The 25,619-nt window shown below is 43.6% G+C and overlaps 1 protein-coding gene across 1 annotated transcript in view; it reads right to left on the bottom strand.

Annotated features, from left to right (window-relative positions):
- Positions 1–6,476: 6,476 nt before the first annotated feature.
- rtn4rl1a (reticulon 4 receptor-like 1a) overlaps positions 6,477–25,619 on the bottom strand; it is a 224,865-nt gene continuing 205,722 nt past the window's right edge. Inside the window, exons 2-6 of the mRNA XM_014129631.2 lie at positions 11,251–11,423; positions 10,547–10,831; positions 8,011–8,120; positions 7,710–7,914; positions 6,477–7,261 (exon numbers count right to left, since the gene is read on the bottom strand). Of these exons, the coding sequence (XP_013985106.2) occupies positions 6,632–7,261; positions 7,710–7,914; positions 8,011–8,120; positions 10,547–10,831; positions 11,251–11,423 (1,403 nt within the window). The 3' untranslated portion in view covers positions 6,477–6,631. The remainder of the gene's footprint in view (positions 7,262–7,709; positions 7,915–8,010; positions 8,121–10,546; positions 10,832–11,250; positions 11,424–25,619) is intronic.

Here is a 25,619-nt window from a genome sequence, read left to right as displayed (position 1 = left end):
TAGCCCTAACCCTAGCTTTTTGTCCACATCCTGGTGTATGTGATGAGGAAACACATACTGAATTAGTAAATAAGAAGGGAAAAATGCTAGAGTACACTCACGTGTCACACACACACACACACACACACACACACACACACACACACACACACACACACACACACACACACACACACACACTCTCTCTCTCCCCCCTCTCTCTCTTTCGTTACCTATCCCTTCATTTCTTTCTCTCACTCCATGGTTTTATTTTTCCAAAGTCTTGTGCTTAATTAAAGAGGGACACATAGAGGTGGTTAACTGAAAGTGATGCTGAGAATACTAACATCTCCAGAGCTACACACACACACACACACACACACACACACACACACACACACACACACACACACACACACACAATTCCCAAACGTACCCACACAAGGATTCCATCCTTATCGCGGAAGTATAGTGGAAGATTCATGTTCAAATGCGAAGGTAATTTCCGATGGAGTCGACATATGTAGCATTTACCGCGAACGCAGTTCTGCAAACACGAAAACATTGTCTTTAAATTTCAATCGAGCTATAATGGAGATCTTCCCCTATACTTCATCAATACAGATTGAATCCAGCCCAATGTCACAGATACACTATGTACATCACACTATTACACTATTGTAGCACTATTCTCTAATACAGGGGTCTCCAACCTTTACAAGCAGGAGAGCTATTTTTTTAAATGTTGCAAGCTACTAATAATTTTTGGGGAGCTTTCAAATAGGCACATTCTTCTCCTCTGCCCTGCAATTCTTTCGTGGGTCATTGGTGCAAACGATATGTGTTTTCTGTCAATATATCTGGTAAAATAATGGTTCATAAAAACCTCTAATGATCTTTAGTATTTTCCGGGAATTCTCTTTTCTCTGTTTAATTTTTCCTGGTTTTAGATTTTTATTAATTACAATTTTTACTCTCAATACTACGATTCATAGAGAAACAATGAAAATGTATGTTCTGAGTCCATGTCAATCGTTAAATCACATCAGAAGACCAATTTCGAGGTCTGAAAAAAATAAATAACAAATGTTGATTTGAGTGCAATTCCCCTTTAATTGCTCATTAAGCATCAGATGTGTCAGTCTAGAGATGTTTCTGCTGTTAGGCCTACTACTGCAGCAAATGTCATGTCAGAGTTTGCACAACAATGGTCACACAATTTATACAAATAATCAGGAAATCTTTGTCATGTAAGCCTACTGTACTTTGCAGTTAACATTTAAGGCTTACTTTCTACCCACAAGACGGTTATTAGCCTCGCTAACTGGCTACATACGGAGGGATGGACAAATGCGTGTACTAAACAGACATACAGGAGCAACATTGCTGGAAATGTACTGGCAGATAGTGTGTTACGTTTTTATTGGCTAACGAGGGGTGGGATAATGGCAATGTGGCTTTGATTGGACCGTAGCCAGGAGCTTTATGTTAATGGCAGTTTGCGATGGAAAACATGAAATAAATGCATGTTCTTTCATTATTGATTAGCGAGCTACTTATAGATGGACTGCAAGCCACTGGTAGCTCACAATCTACCTGTTGGAGACCCCTGCTCTAATAACACACTATCAATTCATTTTTAGCTCTTTACACCAGGCAGAATTATTGTGAAATGAATCCTCCTTGATTAATTTAGCCTCCATCCATTCAGACACAGCGCAGCAGACAGAGGTCAGACTGGAGACCTGAGACATGGTGGCATTTAGCTCCATGCTGGGACATCACTCTCATAACACCACAACACTCTGACCTTTGACCCGGATCCCTTAATGGTGATAGGCTGTGTGTGAGCAGTGTGATGTAGGAACAGTAGAGAGGAGTCAGGTGTTAAATAGCCTTTACTGAGAGGTATTGTATGGATGGGTGTGTGTGTGTGTGTGTGTGTGTGTGTGTGTGTGTGTGTGTGTACTGTATGTGTGTGTACTGTATGTGTGTGTACGTGTGTGTCTAAGAGGTAATGTATGGATGGGTGTGAGGTGTGTGTGTGTGCGTACTGTATGTGTGTGTACGTGTGTGTCTAAGAGGTAATGTATGGATGTGTGTGTGTGTGTGTGTGTGTGTGTGTGTGTGTGTGTGTGTGTGTGTGTGTGTGTGTGTGTGTGTGTGTGTACTGTATGTGTGTGTACGTGTGTGTCTAAGAGGTAATGTATGGATGGGTGTGAGGTGTGTGTGTGTGCGTACTGTATGTGTGTGTACGTGTGTGTGTGTCTAAGAGGTAATGTATGGATGGGTGTGAGGTGTGTGTGTGTGCGTACTGTATGTGTGTGTACGTGTGTGTCTAAGAGGTAATGTGTGTGTGTGTGTGTGTGTGTGTGTGTGTGTGTGTGTGTGTGTGTGTGTGTGTGTGTGTGTCTAAGAGGTACTGTATGGATGTGAGGTGGTCCATGAAGTACATTTCCAGTCAAAAGTTATTTTCTTTATTTTGACTATTTTCTACATTGTAGAATAATAGTGAAGACATCAAACTATGAAATAACACATATTGAATCATGTAGTAACCAAAAAAGTGTTAAACAAATCATAATATACTTTATCTTTTAGATTCTTCAAAGTAGCCACCCTTTGCCTTGATGACAGCTTTGCACACTCTTGGCAGCTTCACACTCTCAACCAACTTCATGAGGTAGTCAACTGGGCCAATCAGTTGTGTTGTGGCAAGGTAGGGGTGGTATACAGAAGATAACCCTATTTGGTAAAAGACCAAGTCCATATTATGGCAAGACCAGCTCAAATAATCAAAGAGAAATGACAGTCCATCAATACTTTAAGACATGAAGGTCAGTCAATCCGGAAAATTTCATGAACTTTGAAAGTTCCTTCAAGTGCAGTCGCAAAAACGATCAGGAGCTATGATTAAGCTGTCCACAATCACCCGACCACAACCCAATTGAGATGGTTTGGGATGAGTTGTACTGCAGAGTGAAGGAAAATCAGTCAACAAGTGCTCAGCATATGTGGGAACTCCTTCAAGACTGTTGGAAAAGCATTCCACATTCCAGGTGAAACTGGTTGAGAGAATGTCAAGAGTGTGCAAAGCTGTCATCAAGGCAAAGGGTGGCTACTTTGAAGAATCTAAAATCTAAAATCTATTTTGATTTGTTCAACACGTTTTTTTTTGGTTACTACATGATACCATTTGTGTTATTTAATTGTTTTGATGTCTTCACTATTATTCTTCAATGTAGAAAATATTAAAAATAAAGAAAAGCCCTTGAATGAGTAGGTGTGTCCAAACTTTTGACTGGTACTGTATGTCTCACGCTTCACTATTGAATAGTATGCTAATGCTCGGACCTGGGGCTGGGTGGCTGAGCGCTCGCGTATTTCAAGTGTTTTGTGTCTGTGTGTGTGTGTGTGTGTAATTTTAGCAGTCCCTTAGGAGAGGAGAGGGATATGCTTAAGATATTCCAGATGACTTCTCCCATGTCTTCATGCTTCTTCTTGACGTTTTTTTCTCTCTCGCTTTCTCTGACTTTTATTTTATCCTGCGTCCTAATGGAACATTGATGTGTTTGTCATCCCTCTCTCTGCTCGTCCTAACTCTGTTTTTCCAATTCTCTCTGTCTCTCTCTCTCTGTCTCTCTCGCTCTGTCTGTCTCTCTGTCTTTGTCTCTCTGTCTCTCGCTCTCTCTGTCTCTCTATCTCTCTCTCTCTGTCTCTCTCTTTCTTCCTCTGCTCCTAAGGGACACACATAGAGATGTATTTGGCCTCTTTGCCTGTGGAGTAGAACATGTGCATATAAATATTCACTCAACTACGGCTATTTCAGACATCTCATTTTCTTCCTCCGGTCTGCATCCATCTGCTTATAAATCTCTCACTCCCTCCATGTAACTAGTGTTCCTTCTACATCCCCCTTTCAGAAATAAGAGAGAGAGAGAGATAAATGACAAGTGGATAGTTAATAAGAAAGCCCACATTGCTTTCCTGCAAGGAACTAGGCCATGAAGGAGGTAAACAATTATCCTGTGTGTGTGTGTGTGTGTGTGTTTATCTCTGTATGCATATTCAGCTTTGTTATTTCCCCTATCTCATTACATTTCAGACTCTATCCTAAATTCTGCTCATTCCTCAATGTCCTCTTTAGCTTATCACTCACTCTTATCACTCTCCCTTGTCTTTTTTTTGGAAGTCCAACATGAAATAAAATAGAAATCGTACACACACACACACACACACACACACACACACACACACACACACACACACACACACACACACACACACACACACACACACACACACACAAAAGAGAAGCCAACAAATAGTCCACCTCAGCGATATGAGGACACTTCGTTTTAATGTAGTTTATAAACAACTTTTGAATCTGGTGTAATTCTATAACCACAAACAAAACATCAGGGTCGGACAGTGGGAGGAAATGAGGGAGGGAATGAGGGAAGGAGTGTTGGAGGGATGTAGGGAAGGACAGAGGGAGGGAATGAGGGAGGGACAGAGGGAAGGAGTGTTGGAGGGATGTAGGGAAGGACAGAGGGAGGGAATGAGGGAGGGACAGAGGGAAGGACAGAGGGAGGGAATGAGGGAGGGACAGAGGGAAGGACAGAGGGAGGGAATGAGGGAGGGAATGAGGGAGGGAGTGTTGGAGGGATGTAGGGAAGGACAGAGGGAGGGAATGAGGGAGGGACAGAGGGAAGGACAGAGGGAGGGAATGAGGGAGGGAGTGTTGGAGGGACAGAGGGAAAAACAGACAGACAGACAGACAGGACTGTGCCAGTTTCTCTGTGGTTACAAAAGTCACCCTCACATGAACGAAAGGACACAACTGTCATTTTACAGCATCATCTCAAGGTTTCACAGCTGTACAAATATGTCTCCTGCAGCCGCCACCAACCCTAGTCCTAGAGACTCACAGCAGGGGGTGTAGGGTTTCATTCCAGGCACTCCCTGTGGGTCCCTCAGGAATAGATTGAAAAACACAGGATTAGTTTAATCAGGTTTGTTTGTGCTGGGATAGAACAAAACCAACACCATTTGTATCTCTCCAGGACCAGGGTCGTATCTCTCCAGGACCAGGGTCGTATTTCTCCAGGACCAGGGTCGTATCTCTCCAGGACCAGGGTCGTATCTCTCCAGGACCAGGGTCGTATCTCTCCAGGACCAGGGTCGTATCTCTCCAGGACCAGGGTCGTATCTCTCCAGGACCAGTGTTGTATCTCTCCAGGACCAGGGTTGTATCTCTCCAGGACCAGGGTTGTATCTCTCCAGGACCAGGGTTGTATCTCTCCAGGACCAGGGTTGTATCTCTCCAGGACCAGTGTTGTATCTCTCCAGGACCAGGGTTGTGGAACACTGCTACAGGGGAGGTCATTCAGTGTGGGGACAGCTAGATACTGTAGGTGAGGGCTCGATTCAATCTGTATTACTGAAGTTTAGCGCCATAGCGCGCTTGAAATGTAAAGACATTTCTGATTGAGACAACATATGCAGTGTTTACCATGAATGCAGTCTCCACAAATGCAGTAACATTGCCTTTAAACTTAAATCGAAATATAGCGCTGAACTTCGGCGGGATGGATTGAATGGAGCCCTGAGTGTAGGACTGGACAGGACTAGGCTCAGCTGGGAAGGTGTTATTACCTCTCTAGTCCTCAAGGAGCACTGGGGGCCCTCTGTCTCCTCTGTCCCTGTATCACCTCTCCATTACATTTTTTTGTGTGTTCCAGATCCTGAAGAAGACTCCAGAACCATGAAGGTTTCAGAACATTGAAAAAGGTTCCAGAACCATGTAGGTTTCAGAACATTGAAGGTTCCAGAATCACGAGGAGAGTTCCAGAGCTCTCTCTCCTCAGACATAGCAGCAGTTCAGTAGAATCAGAGTGTTTCATGTTCAGTCTTTCAGGTCCATCATTTAGTTCAGAACACTCCAGAGTGAGGACTGCATCTAAAGCAGCAGTTTTTCCATTCTCTCAACCCTTCATTGGACAGCTAGGGTTCCATATACTCATTCCATCATTCTCACTCTCCTCTTTCTGGCTTGTTTTAAAGTGGGAAGAGAGACATGGAGACTGTTCACACAAACCATACTGTACTTACATGGGTTACAAACACAGGATTACAGAACCCAGTGGATTCGTGTTTTTAAGGATGTTTTTACAGTTTGGCAACAACCTGTGTCAGGGTCATCTTATCATATGTCTGTGCTGAGGTATCATGTCAGGTGATATGGCTGTAGCAGTAGGTGTATTCTTAAATCATCAGTTCATTTGATCAACCACACAATCAGAACTCTGGATGTGACAGACTGTTACTCCCCCTTATGACATCATAGCGACAGATAACCTGTTACGTTTCAGTTATGACTCCCAAAGAACTTCCCTGCCATATGTTACAGGTACACAGAGTACATTTAAACACACACGCACGCACGCGCACGCACACACACACACACACACACACACACACACACACACACACACACACACACACACACACACACACACACACACACACACACACACACACACACACACACACACACACACACCTCAGTGCAGGAGCCAGAGTGGGTCTGACATTCAGAGGAGTGTGTACTGTATTGTAGGGGTTGATATAAAACACCCTCCTTTCAGTCTCAGAGGAGGATCCCAGCAGTGAGTGACAGCAGCACAGCCAATAGGACACAGAGAAAAGTCCCAGCGGAGCGGGACGCTGCATTGCTATTGGCTCTCTTGACCCCGCTGGGTGGGCCAACTGAAGTCCTGGGAACACACTTGTTCCTCCTGCGAGTGGGGGCGGATGGGTCGTGTTTACCCCCTCCAGGGGCGTTGTCCTTCTCCTCCCCCTCCCTCAGTGCCTGCACCTCATTCAAGCCCCCCTGACCTCCTCCCTTTCCCTTACGCCCCCTGTTGCGGGTACAGTTCCTGCGGCTCCCCTTGGGCGGCCTGGGTAGGGGTAGGGGAGAGGGGGGCGGGTCCCCATTGTGCTGATCCCCGTGTGGGAGGTGTGGGTGCTGGTGGTGGTTATGGCGGTGCCTGTGGTTCCTGTGATGGAGTCGATGGTCCTCCTCTTTCTTCAGGGACTCCCCCAGCCCGGCCTCCCCGCTTATGACACCTCCTCCCTGGGTTTCTCCTGCTGAACAGCTGGGTAGTTCCTCCTTCCTCAGCTCCTTCAGGTCCCGGCCCTGAAGCTCTGGAGGAGAGACGCAACCCAGAGACGATGTGGAGCCCCGGAACCTCCGCAGCCAATCCCACAGCGGCAGGGCCTGGATGATAATAACAATAATAATAATAATACATTTATATGAGATGCCTTTCATAACTCCTAAGGACACATTGCATTAATCCTGGGATTCAAAGGCACATTGTTAATAGTGCAGTGCACCTTTGGAGCAAATCCTAGCTTCGCCTTCAGTCGAATTTTGCTTAGTCATGCACTGATGTCGATAAAATGTTCACTTAGTTCGGGATTCAATCCGAGGCGTGTTGTAGAGCATTGGTAATAATGCACCTTTTCAAGGCAATGTTTCTCTGTTCACAGAGATCGCATTCAGCTCAATTGAAAATTACCTTTAAATGTGAAGCGTGAATCCCGGCCTAAATGAACATTTGATTTAAGCGGAAGGCTAGCTGAAAGAGGTGTGTCGTGTTGGAGGTGTGTTTTGAGGTGTGTTTTAAAGGTGTGTTTTGAGGTGTGTTTGAACTGTGTCCGACCTTGCAGTCACACTCCCAAAGGTTGTCGTTGAGTCTAAGGTACTCTAAAGCAGGCAACAGAGCCAGGCAGGCTCCAGACAGCTCAGTCAGAGAGTTGTTGAACAGGTAGAGGGTGGTGAGGCGATGCAGGTCGTGGAAGGCCAGACGGTGGACCCACTGCAGACGGTTCTGGTGCAGCAAGAGACGGTCCAGCACCCCCAGACCCCTGGAGGGACAGCAGTCAATCCATAGGGTGATCTTTTGGGAGATGTTCTAAAGTAAAAGCACTGCTAAATCAATCAATCAAAAAGGTGTGTCTCACCTGAAGGTGTTCTGGTGTAGTGACCACAGCCTGTTGCCATGGAGGAAGAGGTGGCTGAGGTTCAGCAGGTCAACAAACAGATCATCCTCCAGAAACTCCAACTGGTTATCCTGGGGAGGGGGAGGAAAGGGGGGAGAATGGATAGAGGAAGGGGGGGCAGATAATGAAGGAGAGAGATGGAGGAAGGGGGGGCAGATAATGAAGGAGAGAGATGGAGGAAGGGGGGGCAGATAATGAAGAAGAGAGATGGAGGAAGGGGGGGCAGATAATGAAGGAGAGAGATGGAGGAAGGGGGAGCAGATAATGAAGGAGAGAGATGGAGGAAGGGGGGGCAGATAATGAAGGAGAGAGATGGAGGAAGGGGGGCAGATAATGAAGGAGAGAGATGGAGGAAGGGGGGAGATAATGAAGGAGAGAGATGGAGGAAGGGGGGCAGATAATGAAGGAGAGAGATGGAGGAAGGGGGGGAGATAATGAAGGAGCGAGATGGAGGAAGGGGGAGATAATGAAGGAGAGAGATGGAGGAAGGGGGGGAGATAATGAAGGAGCGAGATGGAGGAAGAGAGTAGTTGGGAGATATACTGTGCGGTGCATTCGGAAAGTATTCAGACCCCTTGACATTTTCCTCATTTTGTTATGTTACAGCCATATTCTAAAATGGATTACATTTTTCCACCCTCATCAATCTACACACAATACCCCGTAATGACAATGCAAAAATAGGGTTTTATACATTTTTCAAAATGTATTAAAATCAAAAAACAGAAATACCTTCTTACATAAGTATTCAGACCCTTTCCTATGAGACTCGAAATTGAGCTCAGGTGCATTCTGTATCCATTAATCATCCTTAAGATGTTTCTACAACTAGATTGGAATCCACCTGTGGTAAATTCTATTGATTGGACATGATTTGGAAAGGCACACACCTGTCTATATAAGGTCCCACAGTTGACAGTGCATGTCAGAGCAAAAACCAAGCCGAGAGGTCAAAATAATTATCCGTAGAGCTCCAAGACAGGATTGTGTCAAGGCACAGATCTGGGGAATGGTACCAAACCAGTTCTGCAGTATTGAAGGTCCCCAAGAACACAATGGCCTCCATCTTTCTTCAATGGAAGAAGTTTGGAGCCACCAAAACTCTTCCTAGAGCTGGCCGCCCAGCCAAACTGATCAATCATTGGAGAAGGGCCTTCGTCAGGGAGATGACCAAGAACTCGATGGTCACTCTGACAGAGCTCTAGAGTTCCTCTATGGAGATGAGAGAACCTTCAAGAAGGACAACCATCTCTGCACATGACAGCTCGCTTGGAGTTTGCCAAAAGGCACCCAAAGGACTCTCAGACCATGGGAAAGAAGATTATGTGGTCTGATGAAACCAAGAACCAACCCAGGGACTGCGGTTGAAAATTAGCCGGCTGGCTAAAACCGGCACTTTTACTGAAACGTTGATTAATGTGCACTGTCCCTGTAAAAATAAAATAAACTCAAACTCAAGATTGAACTCTTTGGCCTGAATACCAAACATCACATCTGGAGGAAACCTGGCACCATCCCTACGGTGAAGCATGGTGGTGGCAGCATGCTGTGGGGATGTTTTTCAGCGGCAGAGACTGGAAGACTAGTCAGGATTGAGGGAAAGATGAACGGAGCAAAGTACTGAGAAATCCCTGAAGAAAACCTGATCCAGAGCACTCAGGACCTCAGACTGGGGCTAAGGTTCACCTTCCAACAGGACAATGACCCTAAACACACAGCCAAGACAATGCAGGAGTGGCTTTGGGACAAGCCTCTGAATGTCCTTGAGTGGCCCAGCAAGAGCCGGACTTGAAAATTATCGAACATCTCTGGAGAGACTTGAAAATAGATGTGCATCGCTCCCCATTCAACCTGACAGAGCTTGAGAGGATCTGCAGTGAAGAATGAGAGAAACTCCCCGAATACAGGTGTGCCAAGCTTGTAGCGTCATACCCAAGAAGACTCAAAGCTGTAATCACTGCCAAAGGTGCTTCAACAAAGTACTGGGTAAAGGGTCTGAATACCTTTGTATGTGATATTTCAGTTTTTTTTTATTTTATAAATTTGCAAACATTTCCACAAACTTGTTTTTGCTTTGTCATTATTGGGTATTGTGTGTAGATTGATGAGTGGAAAAAAACTATTTAATCCATTTTAGAATAAGGCTGGAAAATTGAAAGTTCCCTAGTAGTAAAATAAATTCACTGAAAACCCGCAGTTATCTTTCTATCACTAGATCTCACACCTAAAGTATACTCTACCGTAGCCTATCAAAACAAATTTTACATTAGAAATCACTTTTTTGTGAATAATCAAAACCTCCTGCTGCAGGATTATCTTACTCCTGCAACGAAACTGGTCAAATTAAGATCTAATATCTGTAGACCTATAAGACAAATATACAACTGTGTTAGAAGGATGTGAGATCAGGGAGGCTTGTGTTCACCACATTATTGTTGCCTACACATGCTGCCTTCTCACTGTACCCATGATGTGTGTATGATGTCTATTCCCCTACCTGTAGATAGAGGTACTGCAGGCTGCTGAGCCCCTCGAATATCCCAGATGGCAGGCTGAGAAGCCCACAGTGGTAGAGGTGCAGGGCGTGCAGCCGGCCTAGCCCCTGGAAGGTATCTGAAGCCAGGGCCCTCAGGTGACGGTTGTCCCCCAGGTCCAGCTCCTCCAGGCGGGCAAAGCCGTGAAAGGTGGAGGCCTGGATATAGGAGATGTTGTTGGAGTAAAGCCACAGCATGGCCGTGGTGGGGCTGAAGTGGCCTCGCAGAAGACGCTGGATCTTGTTGTTCTTGAAGAATGGAGGAAGGAACGAGAATAACAAAGGATGCTTAGGGTCTGGGTGTGGCAGATCAGGTGCTCTTTGGAAACTGGTATTGACTGATTGGAACATTGGAAGTTGTTAATATTAGACAAAACCAGAGATGACTGTTATCTGATATTCAGTCCGCAAGTCAATGAGAACAATATTCAGTATCTAAATATATGGCTCCGGACAAAACTATTCCAAAAAATAAGTTCAAGGCACTCAATTAAGCTACAAAACCAACTTTAAAACATTTAGGCTATCAAATAATTTAACAGTTTTATAAGCTATAACTAAATACATTTGCATAAATGTGCATAAAATATCCCCCCCCCCCAAAAAAAAAATACAAAGGCTTTTAATTTTCTGGACTACAGGAGGCTGAGTAATCTACTGGCTCTTACCTGCAGGAAGACCCTCTCGCTCTGGGCTGGGATCTCCTCTGGGACAGACAGAAAGTTATGGGCCTGACAGGACACGGTGCTGGGAGAGGTGTAGCAGATACAGTCTCTGGGACAGGGAGAGGAGAGCTCCAACCACCCACATAGGACAAGGAGGACACCTACACCACCACAACCTGACAGAGGAAGAGAGGAGAGAGAGAAAGAGATACGTAAAGAGGTATTGTTGTGTATATTCAGAGCCATATTCCTGTAAAGCTCAGAGAGGATCTCAGGACAAATTAAGTAGAAGAGATGTGGTTGCAGGTTCACCTGCCTCATCTGAAGCCTCTTCTATTAGGGTGCTGCTACAGGTCACCAAGTGCTAACTGTCACTATCTGGGGAATATGTGCTGCTATAGGCCACCAAGTGCTAACTGTCACTATCTGGGGAATATGTGCTGCTACAGGTCACCAAGTGCTAACTGTCACTATCTGGAGAATATGTGCTGCTACAGGTCACCAAGTGCTAACTGTCACTATCTGGGGAATATGTGCTGCTACAGGTCACCAAGTGCTAACTGTCACTATCTGGGGAATATGTGCTGCTACAGGTCACCAAGTGCTAACTGTCACTATCTGGAGAATATGTGCTGCTACAGGTCACCAAGTGCTAACTGTCACTATCTGGGGAATATGTGCTGCTGTCAGTAGTTGCTAGGAGTGGTGGTAGGAGTCAGGCGCAGAGAGCAGAGGTAAGGAACTTTGTGTTTATTAAATAAAACACAACACGATCGACGCCAACACAACCGGCGTGGAAAAAATGCAAAGTGCCCAAAACAGGTGCACAGCATGCATAAAATATAACAGCAGTAGATCGCCAGCACATCCAAATACAAAAACACAACCTGACGCTAAATAATCCCGCACAAACCTGGGCGGGCTAACCAGGCTTAAATAACCAAAATCAAAAGACCCAAATGAGGAACAGGTGCAAACAATAAGCCATACCAAACGAAAAGGAAAAAGGGATCAGCGGCGGCTAGTAGGTCGGTGACGACGACCGCCGAGCGCCGCCCGAGCAGGCAGGGGAGCCACCTTCGGTGGGATTCGTGACAGCTGCTACAGGCCACCAAGTGCTAACTGTCACTATCTGGAGAATATGTGCTGCTACAGGTCACCAAGTGCTAAAATTAAATTAAATCAAATTTTATTTGTCAGATGCGCCGAAAACAACAGGTGTAGACCTTAAAACCTGTTATGGCTTGATCCCGTTTGCGGGATCGATATGACGACAGCCAGTAAAAGTGCAGGGCGGCAAATTCAAAACAACAAAAATCTCATAATTCAAATTTCTCAAACATACAAGTATTATACACCATTTTAAAGATAAGATCCTTAATCCAACCACATTGTCCGATTTCAAAAAGGCTTTACAGCAAAAGCATAACATTAGATTATGTTAGGACAGCGCCTAAACAAGAAAAACCATACAACCATTTTCCAAGCAAGGAGAGGCGTCACAAAAACCAGAAATACAGCTAAAATGAATCACTAACCTTTGATGATCTTCATCAGATGACACTCCCAGGACTCAATGTTACAAAATACATGTATGTTTTGTTCGATAAAGTTCATATTTATATCCATAAACCCCATTTTACATTGGAGCGTGATGTTCAGAAAATATTTTGCCTCCAAAACTGCCGGTGAATGAGCACAACAATATACAAAAATACTCATCATAAACGTTGATAAAATATTAAACTGAATTATAGATAAACATCTCCTTAACCTGTTTGGGATCGGGGGCAGTATTTTCACGGCCGGATAAAAAACGTACCCGATTTAATCTGGTTACTACTCCTGCCAAAGGTTACTACCCCTGCCCAGCAAGCGTACCACCTTGCCCAGGGAGGTTAATACAGGACTAAGATCGAATCGTACTACACCGGCTCCGACACTCGTCGGATGTGGCAGGGCTTGCAAACTATTACAGACTACAAAGGGAAGCACAGCCGAGAGCTGCCCAGTGACACGAGCCTACCAGACGAGCTAAATAACTTCTTTGCTCGCTTCGAGACAAGTAACACTGAAACATGCATGAGAGCATCAGCTGTTCCGGAGAACTGTGTGATCATGCTCTGTGCAGCCAACGTGAGTAAGACCTTTAAACTGGTCAACATTCACAAGGCCGCAGGGCCAGACGGATTACCAGGACGTGTATTCCGAGCATGCGCTGACCAACTGGAAAGTGTCTTCACTGACATTTTCAACCTCTCCCTGTCTGAATCTGTAATACCAACATATTTCAAGCAGACCACCATAGTGCATGTACCCAAGAACACTAAGGTAACCTGCCTAAATGACAACCGACCTGTAGCACTCACGTCTGTAACCATGAACTGCTTTGAAAGGCTGGTCATGGCTCAGATCAACACCATTATCCCAGAAAACCTAGACCCACTCCAATTTGCATACCGCCCCAACAGATCCACAGATGATGCAAACTCTATTGCACTCCACACTGCCCTTTCCCACCTGGACAAAAGGAACACCTATGTGAGAATGCTATTCATTGACTACAGTTCAGCGTTTAACACCGTAGTGCTCTCAAAGCTCATCACTAAGCTAAAGACCCTGGGACCCTGTTCACTCCTAACTGCATGGCCAGGCACGACTCCAACACCATCATTACATTTGCTGATGACACAACAGTGATAGGCCTGACCACCGACAACGATGAGAAAACCTATAGGGAGAAGGTCAGAGACCAGACCGTGTGGTGCAAGGACAACAACCTCTCCCTCAATGTGATCAAGACAAAGGAGATGATTGTGGACTACAGGAAAAGGAAGAACGAGCACGCACCCATTCTCAACGATGAGGCTGTAGGGAGCAGGTTGAGAGTTTCAAGTTCCTTTGAGTCCACATCACCAACAAACTAACATGTCCAAGCACACCAAGACAGTCGTGAAGAGGGCACGACAAAACCTATTACCCCCCAGGAGACTGAAAAGATTTGGCATGGGTCCTCAGATCCTCAAAAGGTTTTACAGCTGCCCCAACGAGAGCATCCTGACGGGCTGCATCACTGCTTGGTTTGTCAACTGCTCGGCCTCCGACCGCAAGCACTACAGACGGTAGTGCGTATGGCCCAGTACATCACCGGGGCCAAGCTTCTTGCCATCCAGGACTGGTGTCAGAGGAAGGCCCTAAAAATTGTCAAAGGCTCCAGCCACCCTAATCATAGATTGTTCTCTCTGCTACAGCACGGCAAGTGATACTGGAGCGCCAAGTCTAGGTCCAAGAGTCTTTTAACCTGTTGGGGATAGGGGGCAGTATTGACACGGCTGGATAAAAAACGTACCCGATTTAATCTGGTTACTACTCCTGCCCAGTAACTAGAATATGCATATAATTATTGGCTTTGGATAGAAAACACTCCAAAGTTTCTAAAACTGTTTGAATGGTGTCTGTGAGTATAACAGAACTCAAATGGCAGGTCAAAACCTGAGAGATTCCTTTACAGGAAGTGGCCTGTCTGACCATTTATTGTCTTTCTTTGACATCTCATCCCATTACAAAGGATCTCTGCGGTAACGTGACACTTCCCACGGCTCCAATAGGCTCTCAGAGCCCGGGAAAAACCTGAATGTCGTCATTTCAGCCCCAGGCTGAAACACATTATCGCCTTTCTCAAGTGGCCGATCAAGGGACTGTGGGCTTAGGCGCGTGCAGTGGCCGCCCCCGTCTTTGTGTTTTTTCCTCTGTTTGCCGAAAAGGAGATTCCCGGTCGGAATATTATCGCTTTTTTACGAGATAAATTGCATAAAAATTGATTTTAAACAGCGGTTGACATGCTTCGAAGTACGGTAATGGAATATTTAGAAATTCTTTGTCACGAATTGCGCCTATCGCGCGACCCTGATTTACCATTTCGGATAGTGTCTGGGACGCACGAACAAAACGCCGCTATTCGGATATAACGATGGATTATTTTGGACCAAACCAACATTTGTTATTGAAGTAGCAGTCCTGGGAGTGCATTCTGACGAAGACAACAAAAGGTAATCAAACTTTTGTAATAGTAAATCTGATTTTGATGAAGGCTAAACTTGCCGGGTGTCTAAATAGCTAGCCCGTGATGGCTGGGCTATGTACTTAGAATATTGCAAAATGTGCTTTCACCAAAAAGCTATTTTAAAATCGGACATATCGAGTGCATAGAGGAGTTCTGTATCTATAATTCTTAAAATAATTATTATGCTTTTTGTGAACGTTTATCGTGAGTAATTTAGTAAATTGTTAGTAAATTCCCGGAAGTTTGCGGGGGTATGCTAGTTCTGAACGTCACATGCTAATGTAAAAAGCTGTTTTTTGATATAAATATGAACTTGATTGAACAAAACATGCATGTATTGTATAACATAATGTCCTAGGGTTGTCATCTGATGAAGATCATCAAAGGTTAGTGCTGCATTTAGCTGTCTTCTGGGTTTTTGTGACATTATATGCTAGCTTGAAAAATGGGTGTCTGATTATTTCTGGCTGGGTACTCTGCTGACATAATCTAATGTTTTGCTTTCGTTGTAAAGCCTTTTTGAAATTGGACAGTGTGGTTAGATTAACGAGAGTCTTGTCTTTAAATAGCTGTAAAATAGTCATATGTTTGAGAAATTGAAGTAATAGGATTTTAAGGTATTTGAAAATCGCGCCACTGGATTACACTGGCTGTTACGTAGGTGGGACGATTACGTCCCGCCTAGCCCATAGAGGCTAAACAGCTTCTATCCCCAAGCCATAAGACTCCTAAACAGCTAATCAAATGCCTACCCAGACTATTTGCATTGCCCCCTCACGCTGCTGCTACTCTCTTTTATTATCTATGCATAGCCACTTTAATAACTCTACCTACATGAACATAATTACCTAAATTACCTCGACACCGGTGCCCCCGCACATTGACTATGTACCGATACCCCCTGTATACAGCCCCGCTATTGTTATTTACTGCTGCTCTTTAATTATTTGTTATTCTTATCTCTTACTTTTTGGGGGGGATTTTCTAAAAACTGCATTGTTGGTTAAGGGCTTGTAAGTAAGCATTTCACTGTAAGGTCTACACCTGTTATATTCGGCGCATGTGACAAATACAAATTGATTTGATTTGAACGGTACCGAGTCAATGTGCGGGGGTACAGGTTAGTCGAGGTAATTTGTAAAGTGACTATACATAGATAATAAACAGCGAGCAGCAGCAGCAGTGTAACAACAAAGGGGGGAGAGGGGTCAATGTAAATAGTCCGGGAGGCCATTTGATTAATTATTCATCAGGCTTATGGCTTGGGAGACTTTTGGTCCTAGACTTGGCGCTCCGGTACCGCTTGCAATGCGTTAGCAGAGAAAAAAGTATATGACTTGGGTGACTGGAGTCTTTGACAATTTTTGGGGCCTTCTTCTGACACTGCCTAGTATATAGGTCCTGGATGTCATGAAGCTTGGCCCCAGTGATGTACTGGGCCATTTGCACTACCCTCTGTAGTGCCTTACAGTCAGATGCCGAGCAGTTTCCATACCAGTTGTCGTGTCTTTGGCATCATTAAACTGAAGACTTATTTATATCAATTCTCTGTAATTATTATTACGTGATTAAACTAACTTAATCATGTAACTGTAATTAACTACGAAGTCGGGGCACCAAGGAAAATATTCAGATTACAAAGATATAATTTTCCTAATATAACTTTCAGATATTTTAATATCTGATCAATACGTCTTCTAATTAATGAATTATTCTTTACCTCGCGTTAGTCTCATTCCAAACGTCGTAAATTGTTGGTTATCTGCACGAACACAGTCTTCACTATGAGTCATCCATACATCAATTGTCTTAAATCAGTTATTTATTAACTAAATAAATAATCACAGAAATGCACAAACAAACAAGTAGATATGGTTATAGGGAAATGATAGGGGAATGTGCCCTAGTGGGATAAACCGGCATGGCGGCTTAGTGGACAAAAGGGAAGTGGGGGTCGACTGAGATAAAAGACACTACAAAGTTGATAATTATAACAATTGAAATGTTAACTCCTTTGCACATGAACGCTCACTCATTCGGGAATAATTGCAATCAATATATATATATTTACGCTCAGTGTGTCGTCCTGCTCTCTGTTGGAAAGTTTATTTCTGTTGGAGATTTTGGCCGCCCTCTCTCTCTCTGCCGTGGTTAGAATGGATAGTTCAGAGAAACATTCAGCAATGTAGTTATAGAATAGATGTTTCGGCGGTTGTCGGTCTTCGCGTTCAATGATACCGAATTCCTAGCTGCAGACTAGTAATTAGTATCAAAGATTTGTTCTTATTCTGTCGGTTCAAAAGTCTCAGAGTTTAACCTGTTAGGGCTAGGGGGCAGCATTTGCACGTCTGGATAAAAAAAATGTACCCGATTTAATCTGGTTACTAATCCTACCCAGTAACTAGAATATGCATATACTTATTATATATGGATAGAAAACACTCTAAAGTTTCTAAAACTGTTTGAATGGTGTCTGTGAGTATAACAGAACTCATTTGGCAGGCAAAACCCTGAGACATTTTCTGACAGGAAGTGGATACCTGATGTGTTGTATTGACTTTAAACCTATCCCATTGAAAAACACAGGGGTTTAGGAATATTTTGGCACTTCCTATTGCTTCCACTAGATGTCACCAGCCTTTACAAAGTGTTTTGAGTCTTCTGGAGGGAGATCTGACCGAACAAGAGCCATGGAACGATGATGTCCCATTAGACACCTGGCGCGAGTTCATGTTGGGTACCCTCGTTCCAATACGTTATAAAAGAGTATGCATTCGTCCACCTTGAATATTATTCATGTTCTGGTTAAAAAAGGCCCTAATGATTTATGCTATACAACGTTTGACATGTTTGAACGAACGGAAATATATTTTTCCCCTCGTTCATGACGAGAAGTCCGGCTGGCTTACATCATGTGCTAACGAGACAGAGATTTTTGGACATAAATGATGAGCTTTTTTGAACAAAACTACATTCGTTATGGACCTGTGATACCTGGAAGTGACATCTGATGAAGAGAATCAAACGTAATGGATTATTTACATAGTATTTTCGATTTTAGATCTCCCCAACATGACGTCTAGTCTGTATCGCAACGCGTATTTTTCTGGGCGCAGTGCTCAGATTATTGCAAAGTGTGATTTCCCAGTAAGGTTATTTTTAAATCTGGCAAGTTGATTGCGTTCAAGAGATGTAAATCTATAATTCTTTAAATGACAATATAATATTTTACCAATGTTTTCTAATTTTAATTATTTAATTTGTGGCGCTGACTTGACTGCCGGTTATTGGAGGGAAACGATTTCCTCAACATCAATGCCATAGTAAAACGCTGTTTTTGGATATAAATATGAGCTTGATAGAACTAAAAATGCATGCATTGTCTAACATAATGTCCTAGGAGTGTCATCTGATGGAGATTGTAAAAGGTTAGTGCATCATTTTAGCTGGTTTTATGGTTTTGGTGACCCTGTCTTTGACTTGACAAAACATTACACACAACTCTTGTAAATGTACTGTCCTAACATACTCTAAATTTATGCTTTCGCCGTAAAACCTTTTTGAAATCGTAAAACGTGGTTAGATTAACCTCTTGGGGCTAGGTGGGACGCTAGCGTGCCACCCGTGGTGCACTCCATCAACAGCAGGTGCATTTCAAGAGCGGCAAATTTGAATCCAAATAAATGTCAAAATTCAAATTTTTCAAAAATACAACTATTTTACACCATTTGAAAGATAAACATCTCTTTAATCTAACCACGTTTTACGATTTCAAAAAGGTTTTACGGCGAAAGCATAAATTTAGAGTATGTTAGGACAGTACATTTACAAGAGTTGTGTGTAATGTTTTGTCAAGTCAAAGACAGGGTCACCAAAACCATAAAACCAGCTAAAATGATGCACTAACCTTTTACAATCTCCATCAGATGACACTCCTAGGACATTATGTTAGACAATGCATGCATTTTTAGTTCTATCAAGTTCATATTTATATCCAAAAACAGCGTTTTACTATGGCATTGATGTTGAGGAAATCGTTTCCCTCCAATAACCGGGCAGTCAAGTCAGCGCCACAAATTAAATAATTAAAATTAGAAAACATTGGTAAAATATTATATTGTCATTTAAAGAATTATAGATTTACATCTCTTGAACGCAATCAACTTGCCAGATTTAAAAATAACCTTACTGGGAAATCACACTTTGCAATAATCTGAGCACTGCGCCCAGAAAAATACGCGTTGCGATACAGACTAGACGTCATGTTGGGGAGATCTAAAATCGAAAATACTATGTAAATAATCCATTACCTTTGATTCTCTTCATCAGATGTCACTTCCAGGTATCACAGGTCCATAACGAATGTAGTTTTGTTCAAAAAAGCTCATCATTTATGTCCAAAAATCTCCGTCTCGTTAGCACATGATGTAAGCCAGCCGGACTTCTCGTCATGAACGAGGGGAAAAAATATATTTCCGTTCGTTCAAACATGTCAAACGTTGTATAGCATAAATCATTAGGGCCTTTTTTAACCAGAACATGAATAATATTCAAGGTGGACGAATGCATACTCTTTTATAACGTATTGGAACGAGGGTACCCAACATGAACTCGCGCGCCAGGTGTCTAATGGGACATCATCGTTCCATGGCTCTTGTTCGGTCAGATCTCCCTCCAGAAGACTCAAAACACTTTGTAAAGGCTGGTGACATCTAGTGGAAGCAATAGGAAGTGCCAAAATATTCCTAAGCCCCTGTGTTTTTCAATGGGATAGGTTTAAAGTCAATTTAATTGTACTGTTTATAAGAATATGAACATGTATATATGAATAGTGTGTAAATAGTATTGTAGTTTTCTTTTGGTGTTTTTCCAATATATAACTCCCAATATATAATTGAATGTAATATCTTATGTTGTTCTTGTCTATAACTGTTCTGAACGTTGTCATGTATTTGTACGTTTTATGTGGACCTGATGAAGAGCTGCAATGGGGATTCTACTAAACTAAACTAAACTAAAACGGATGGCGGGTTTTTTTTAGAAAACCTTTCTCGGCACTACATAGCAAAAATGATGAGATGGCAGAGAGGAGGGGAACATGTGAGAGATATGGGAGAGGTAGAAGAGAGAGATAGAAGAGAGAGATAGAAGAGAGAGAGAAAGAACAGAGAAGGCAGTGAGTTGTAAATAGGGGAGGGAGAGATAAGGGGGATAGTCGTAGATGGGGGAGGGAGATAGTCATAGATAGGGGGAGGGAGGGATTGATGGAGGGAGATAGTCGTAGATAGGGGAGGGAGGGATTGATGGAGGGAGGGAGATAGTCGTAGATAGGGGAGGGAAGGATGGAGAGAGATAGTCGTAGATGGGGGAGGGAGGGAGATATTCATAGATAGGGGGAGGGAGGGATTGGGGAGGGAGGGATGGAGGGAGATAGTCATAAAAGGGGGATGGAGGGAGATAGTCATAGATGGGGAGGGAGGGTGGACGGAGGGAGATAGTCAGAGATGGGGAGGGAGGGATGAGGGAGGGAGATAGTCATAGATGGGGAGGGAGGGATGGAGGGAGATCATCATGGATAGTGAGGGAGGGGTGGAGGGAGATAGTTGTAGATGGTGGAGGGAGATCATCATGGATAGGGAGGGAGGGGTGGAGGGAGATAGTTGTAGATGGTGGAGGGAGATCATCATGGATAGGGAGGGAGGGGTGGAGGGAGATAGTTGTAGATGGTGCAGGGAGATAGTCATAGATGGGGGAGGGAGAGAGATAGTCATAGTGAGAGAGAAGGACACAGAGACGGAGAGAGACACAAAGAGAAAGAGAGAGTCAGAATTAATTGAATTTATGTAGCAGCAGCTATGTTATCAAAGACATCTTGATCGAAACACTGGTTGTCCTCAGTTTAATAAAACAACAGTGGGTTCACAAGACACAGATTACTGCTCTGATACTATCTGACACAGCACGCACACGTACGCACACGTACGCACACACACGTACACACACGTACACACACGTACACACACACACACACACACACACACACACACACACACACACACTCTCTCCTTCTTCCTCTAAAGGTATATGAGAAAATGAATGCTATTTCCTCCAGCTGAACACACAAACACACACACACCTGTAATACACTATTACTACAATTAGGGAGAAAGAAAGAGGAGGTAGAGGAAGAGAGAGAAAGAAGAAAAGGATTCACGGCAGGAGGAGAGGAGAGGAGGAGCAGAGGAGGATAGAAGGGGGAGGGGAGGAGGAGGAGAGGAGGAGAGGAAGAGGGGAGGAAAGGAGGAGAGGAGGAGGAGAAGGAAAGGAGGAGAGAAGGAGGAGAGGAGGAGGAGAGAAGGAGAGGAAGAGGGGAGGAGAGGAGGGGGAGAGGAGAGGAGGAGGAGGAGGAGATGAAGGACACATGTTTCTGGTTTTAAATGTTTTCTCTTTTTTTGGCCAGGAATCGATTTTGCCCTCCTTTGATGTAGAGATGGAGAGATGAGAGGAGAGGAGGAGGACAGGAGGAGAGGAGGAGGAGAGGAGGGATGTATCGATTGAGAGATGAGAGGAGGAAAGGAGGGATGTGTCATGGAGAGATGAGCAGAGAGGAGGAGGAGATGAGGGGACTGGTGAAGTGGTGGAGAGATGGAGATATGCACTGATTAGGAGGAGGAGAAGAGGAAAGAAGGGAGGAGAAGGATAAATAAAACATGAGAGATGACGAGGGAGAGGGAACTGGAGCAGAAGGCATCAGAAATATAGATAATGCAAAGAGAAAGGAATAGTGTATCTGGGTTAGGGTTAGAGGAATAGTGTATCTGGGTTAGGATTAGAGGAATAGTGTATCGGGGTTAGGGTTAGAGGAATAGTGTATCGGGGTTAGGGTTAGAGGAATAGTGTATCTGGGTTAGGGTTAGAGGAATAGTGTATCTGGGTTAGGGTTAGAGGAATAGTGTATCTGGGTTAGGGTTAGAGGAATAGTGTATCTGGGTTAGGGTTAGAGGAATAGTGTATCGGGGTTAGGGTTAGAGGAATAGTGTATCTGGGTTAGGGTTAGAGGAATAGTGTATCTGGGTTAGGGTTAGAGGAATAGTGTATCTGGGTTAGGGTTAGAGGAATAGCGGAAATGTATCGGGGTTAGGGTTAGAGGAATAGTGTATCGGGGTAGGGGTTAGAGGAATAGTGTATCTGGGTTAGGGTTAGAGGAATAGTGTATCGGGGTTAGGGTTAGAGGAATAGTGTATCGGGGTTAGGGTTAGAGGAATAGTGTATCGGGGTTAGGGTTAGAGGAATAGTGTATCTGGGTTAGGGTTAGAGGAACCCAGATACACTATTCCTCTAACCCTAACCCATGGCGTCCTTTCTCAATAGCAAGGCTATGCTCACTGAATCTGTACATAGTCAAAGCTTTTCTTCTCCCACTGTGTACTCTCTGTTTAGGGCCAAATAGCGTTCTAGTTTGCTCAGTTTTTGTTAATTCTCTCCAATGTGGCAAATAATTATCTTTTGGTTTTCTCATGATTTGGTTGTCTAATTGTGTTGCTGTCCCTCTCTCTCTCTCTCTCTAGCTGTAGGGGAGTATGTGACTGTTATGACCCTAACATATGCACCGGATGCTATAGGGTTTTTATGCATGACATTATCCTCCTCTCCTCTTCTCTCCACCTCTACCTTATCTATCCATCTAGACTTTCTGTCACACTCCCTTCCTCCAAGTCCTTTTATTTCTGTTCTTCTAAAGTCTTATCTCCCTGTGCTGGATACACACTGTGAAGACAGACGCTGAGAGACGAGAAGCAAGTACAGGGAGTGAACATTTAATAAATAACGGACATGAAACAGAACACGGACAGCGTCTGGACAGGGGAAACATAACGACATTAATGCTGACACAGGGATCAAACTGAGGAAGAGACAGATACAGTAGGGGCAATCAACAAAGTCATGGATTCCAGGTGAGTCCAAAGAAGAGCTGATGCGCGTAACGATGGTGACAGGTGCGTATGTAATGATGGACAGCCTGGCGCCCTCGAGCGCCAGGGAGGGGGAGGGGGAGGGGGCGTGACACCCTCTACCACTGTGTGTTAATCGAGTATGAAGCTGCTATTTTTTCCGTGAGTTGTATGGCGACTCATTTTCTCTGTGGCTAATTGATTTAAACATGTAGCCCCACATCCACCTCTCCCTTCCATCAATGAGCTGCTTTCTCGCGCCTCTCATTCCACATAGAGAGAAGTATAGACAGAGGGCTGATAATATAACACTTGAAATGTATGTTGTTTTTTACATCCTTTGTGAGTGCAATGTTTACTGTTCATTTCAAAAATAAAATTGTTGATATTGTTTTGTGTCTTCTCACTTTTGTTTATTGTTAATTTCACTTGCTTTGGCAAAGTCTAGATGTTTCCCATGCCAATGTGACACTTTAATAAATGGATCACTAGCCACTTTAATAATGTTTACATATCTCGCATTACTCATCTCATATGTATATACTGTATACTGTATCCTTCACTATCTATTCTTTACTATCTATTGCATCTTAGCCGCTCTGTCACTGCTCATCCATATATTTTATATGTATATATTCTCATGCCATTCCTTTACTAGATTGTGTGTATTAGGTTTTATAGTGGAAGTTGTTAGGTATTACCTGTTAGATACTGCTGCACTGTCGGATCTAGAAGCATATCACTACACTCACAATAACATCTGCTAACCATGTGTATGTGACCAATACAATTTGATAAGATTTGAATAAAGCCCATTTTAATTGAATTGAGAGAAAGCTAGATTGAGCTAGATTGAGTGTTACAAAGAAAGAACAAGACAGCCGTCTAGAGGGGTATTGTTGTGGTCTCATCGTTTGGATACAGAATAGTAATTTTCCTCTGGAATGAAAACAGACGCTCAGGTATGCGCAGACATGTGCACACACATATACACACACACACACGCACACACACGCACACACACACACACACACACACACACACACGCACACACACACACACAGAGATTTGTTTTCGTTAAATTTCAGGACTTTTTGGAGGGTAAAAATGTTTGACCATTAAAAATCTAATTTTCTTTTACCCCTAACCCTTAACCTAACCTAACCTTAACCACAAAACCCTAACCCTTCAGCTTAAAATAGCATTGAACAAATTCAGGACTTGCAAAAAGTCCTAACTTTTCAGGAAATTCAGGTGAAATGTTAGGACATTGGGGTCCTGATAATGTAGGGAAACAAGCACACATTCTCTGGAATGTGCAGTTTGGAATGGAATTGCATTGGAGCTTCTTGGAACTTTGGTGTGTATCTGAATGGCCCTGAGTAGGATACAGAATCTAACACAATGCTTTTCCTGATAGAAGGATAGGCGGGAAAAGAGAGGGGTAGAGAGATAGAAGGAGAGGTATAGAGCGATAGAAGAAGGAGAGGTATAGAGAGATAGAAGGAGGAGAGAGATAGCGAGATATAGGGATAGAAGGAGGATATGGATAGAGAGAGAGAGAAGGAGGAGAGGGATAGAGTGATAGAGACAGAAGGAGAGAGATAGAGAGATATAGGGATAGAAGGAGGATATGGATAGAGAGCGAGACAGAAGGAGGAGAGAGATAGAAGGAGGAGAGGGATAGAGTGATAGAGACAGAAGGAGAGAGATGGGGAGATAGAAAGACAGGAGGAGAGAGATAGAGAGACGGGGAGATAGAAAGACAGGAGGAGAGAGATAGAGAGACGGGGAGATAGAAAGACAGGAGGAGAGAGAGAGAGATGGGGAGATAGAAAGACAGGAGGAGAGAGATAGAGAGATGGGGAGATAGAAAGACAGGAGGAGAGAGATAGAGAGAGAGACGGGGGAGATAGAAAGACAGGAGGAGAGAGACAGAGAGTGAGAGTCGAAGGAGTAAATGTAACATCCTTCACACTTTTAAACTATCTATGTGCTCCTCTATATAATACATCTCATTCATATTGTATATCAATCATACAACAATCATAGATCATACATAGATTATTTGTACATCAATCGTACATCATTCATACATACAAGTTTTTTTACATTCCCTCTGGGGCCACCCATACCACATGCATGCACTTCTCTAAGTCTCTTTAGAGTCTGCTAGAGTAGCACATAAACAACATGACCAGCTTTAACAACAACAACACACATATCAAGATGATTCAGAGTATGACAACTAATTTTATCTTCCTCTCTTCTTCTCCTTCTCCTTACTCTAGCCCTCCTCACTTCCCACTCTGTCTCTGTCTCTCTGTCTCTCTCTCTCTGTCTCTCTCTGTCTCTCT

This window comes from Salmo salar, chromosome ssa11 (assembly GCF_905237065.1).
Source record: "Salmo salar chromosome ssa11, Ssal_v3.1, whole genome shotgun sequence".
NCBI classification, from domain to species: domain Eukaryota; kingdom Metazoa; phylum Chordata; class Actinopteri; order Salmoniformes; family Salmonidae; genus Salmo; species Salmo salar.
Note: the sequence above shows the minus strand (reverse complement) of the source record. Positions and strands in the feature narration are given on the sequence as shown.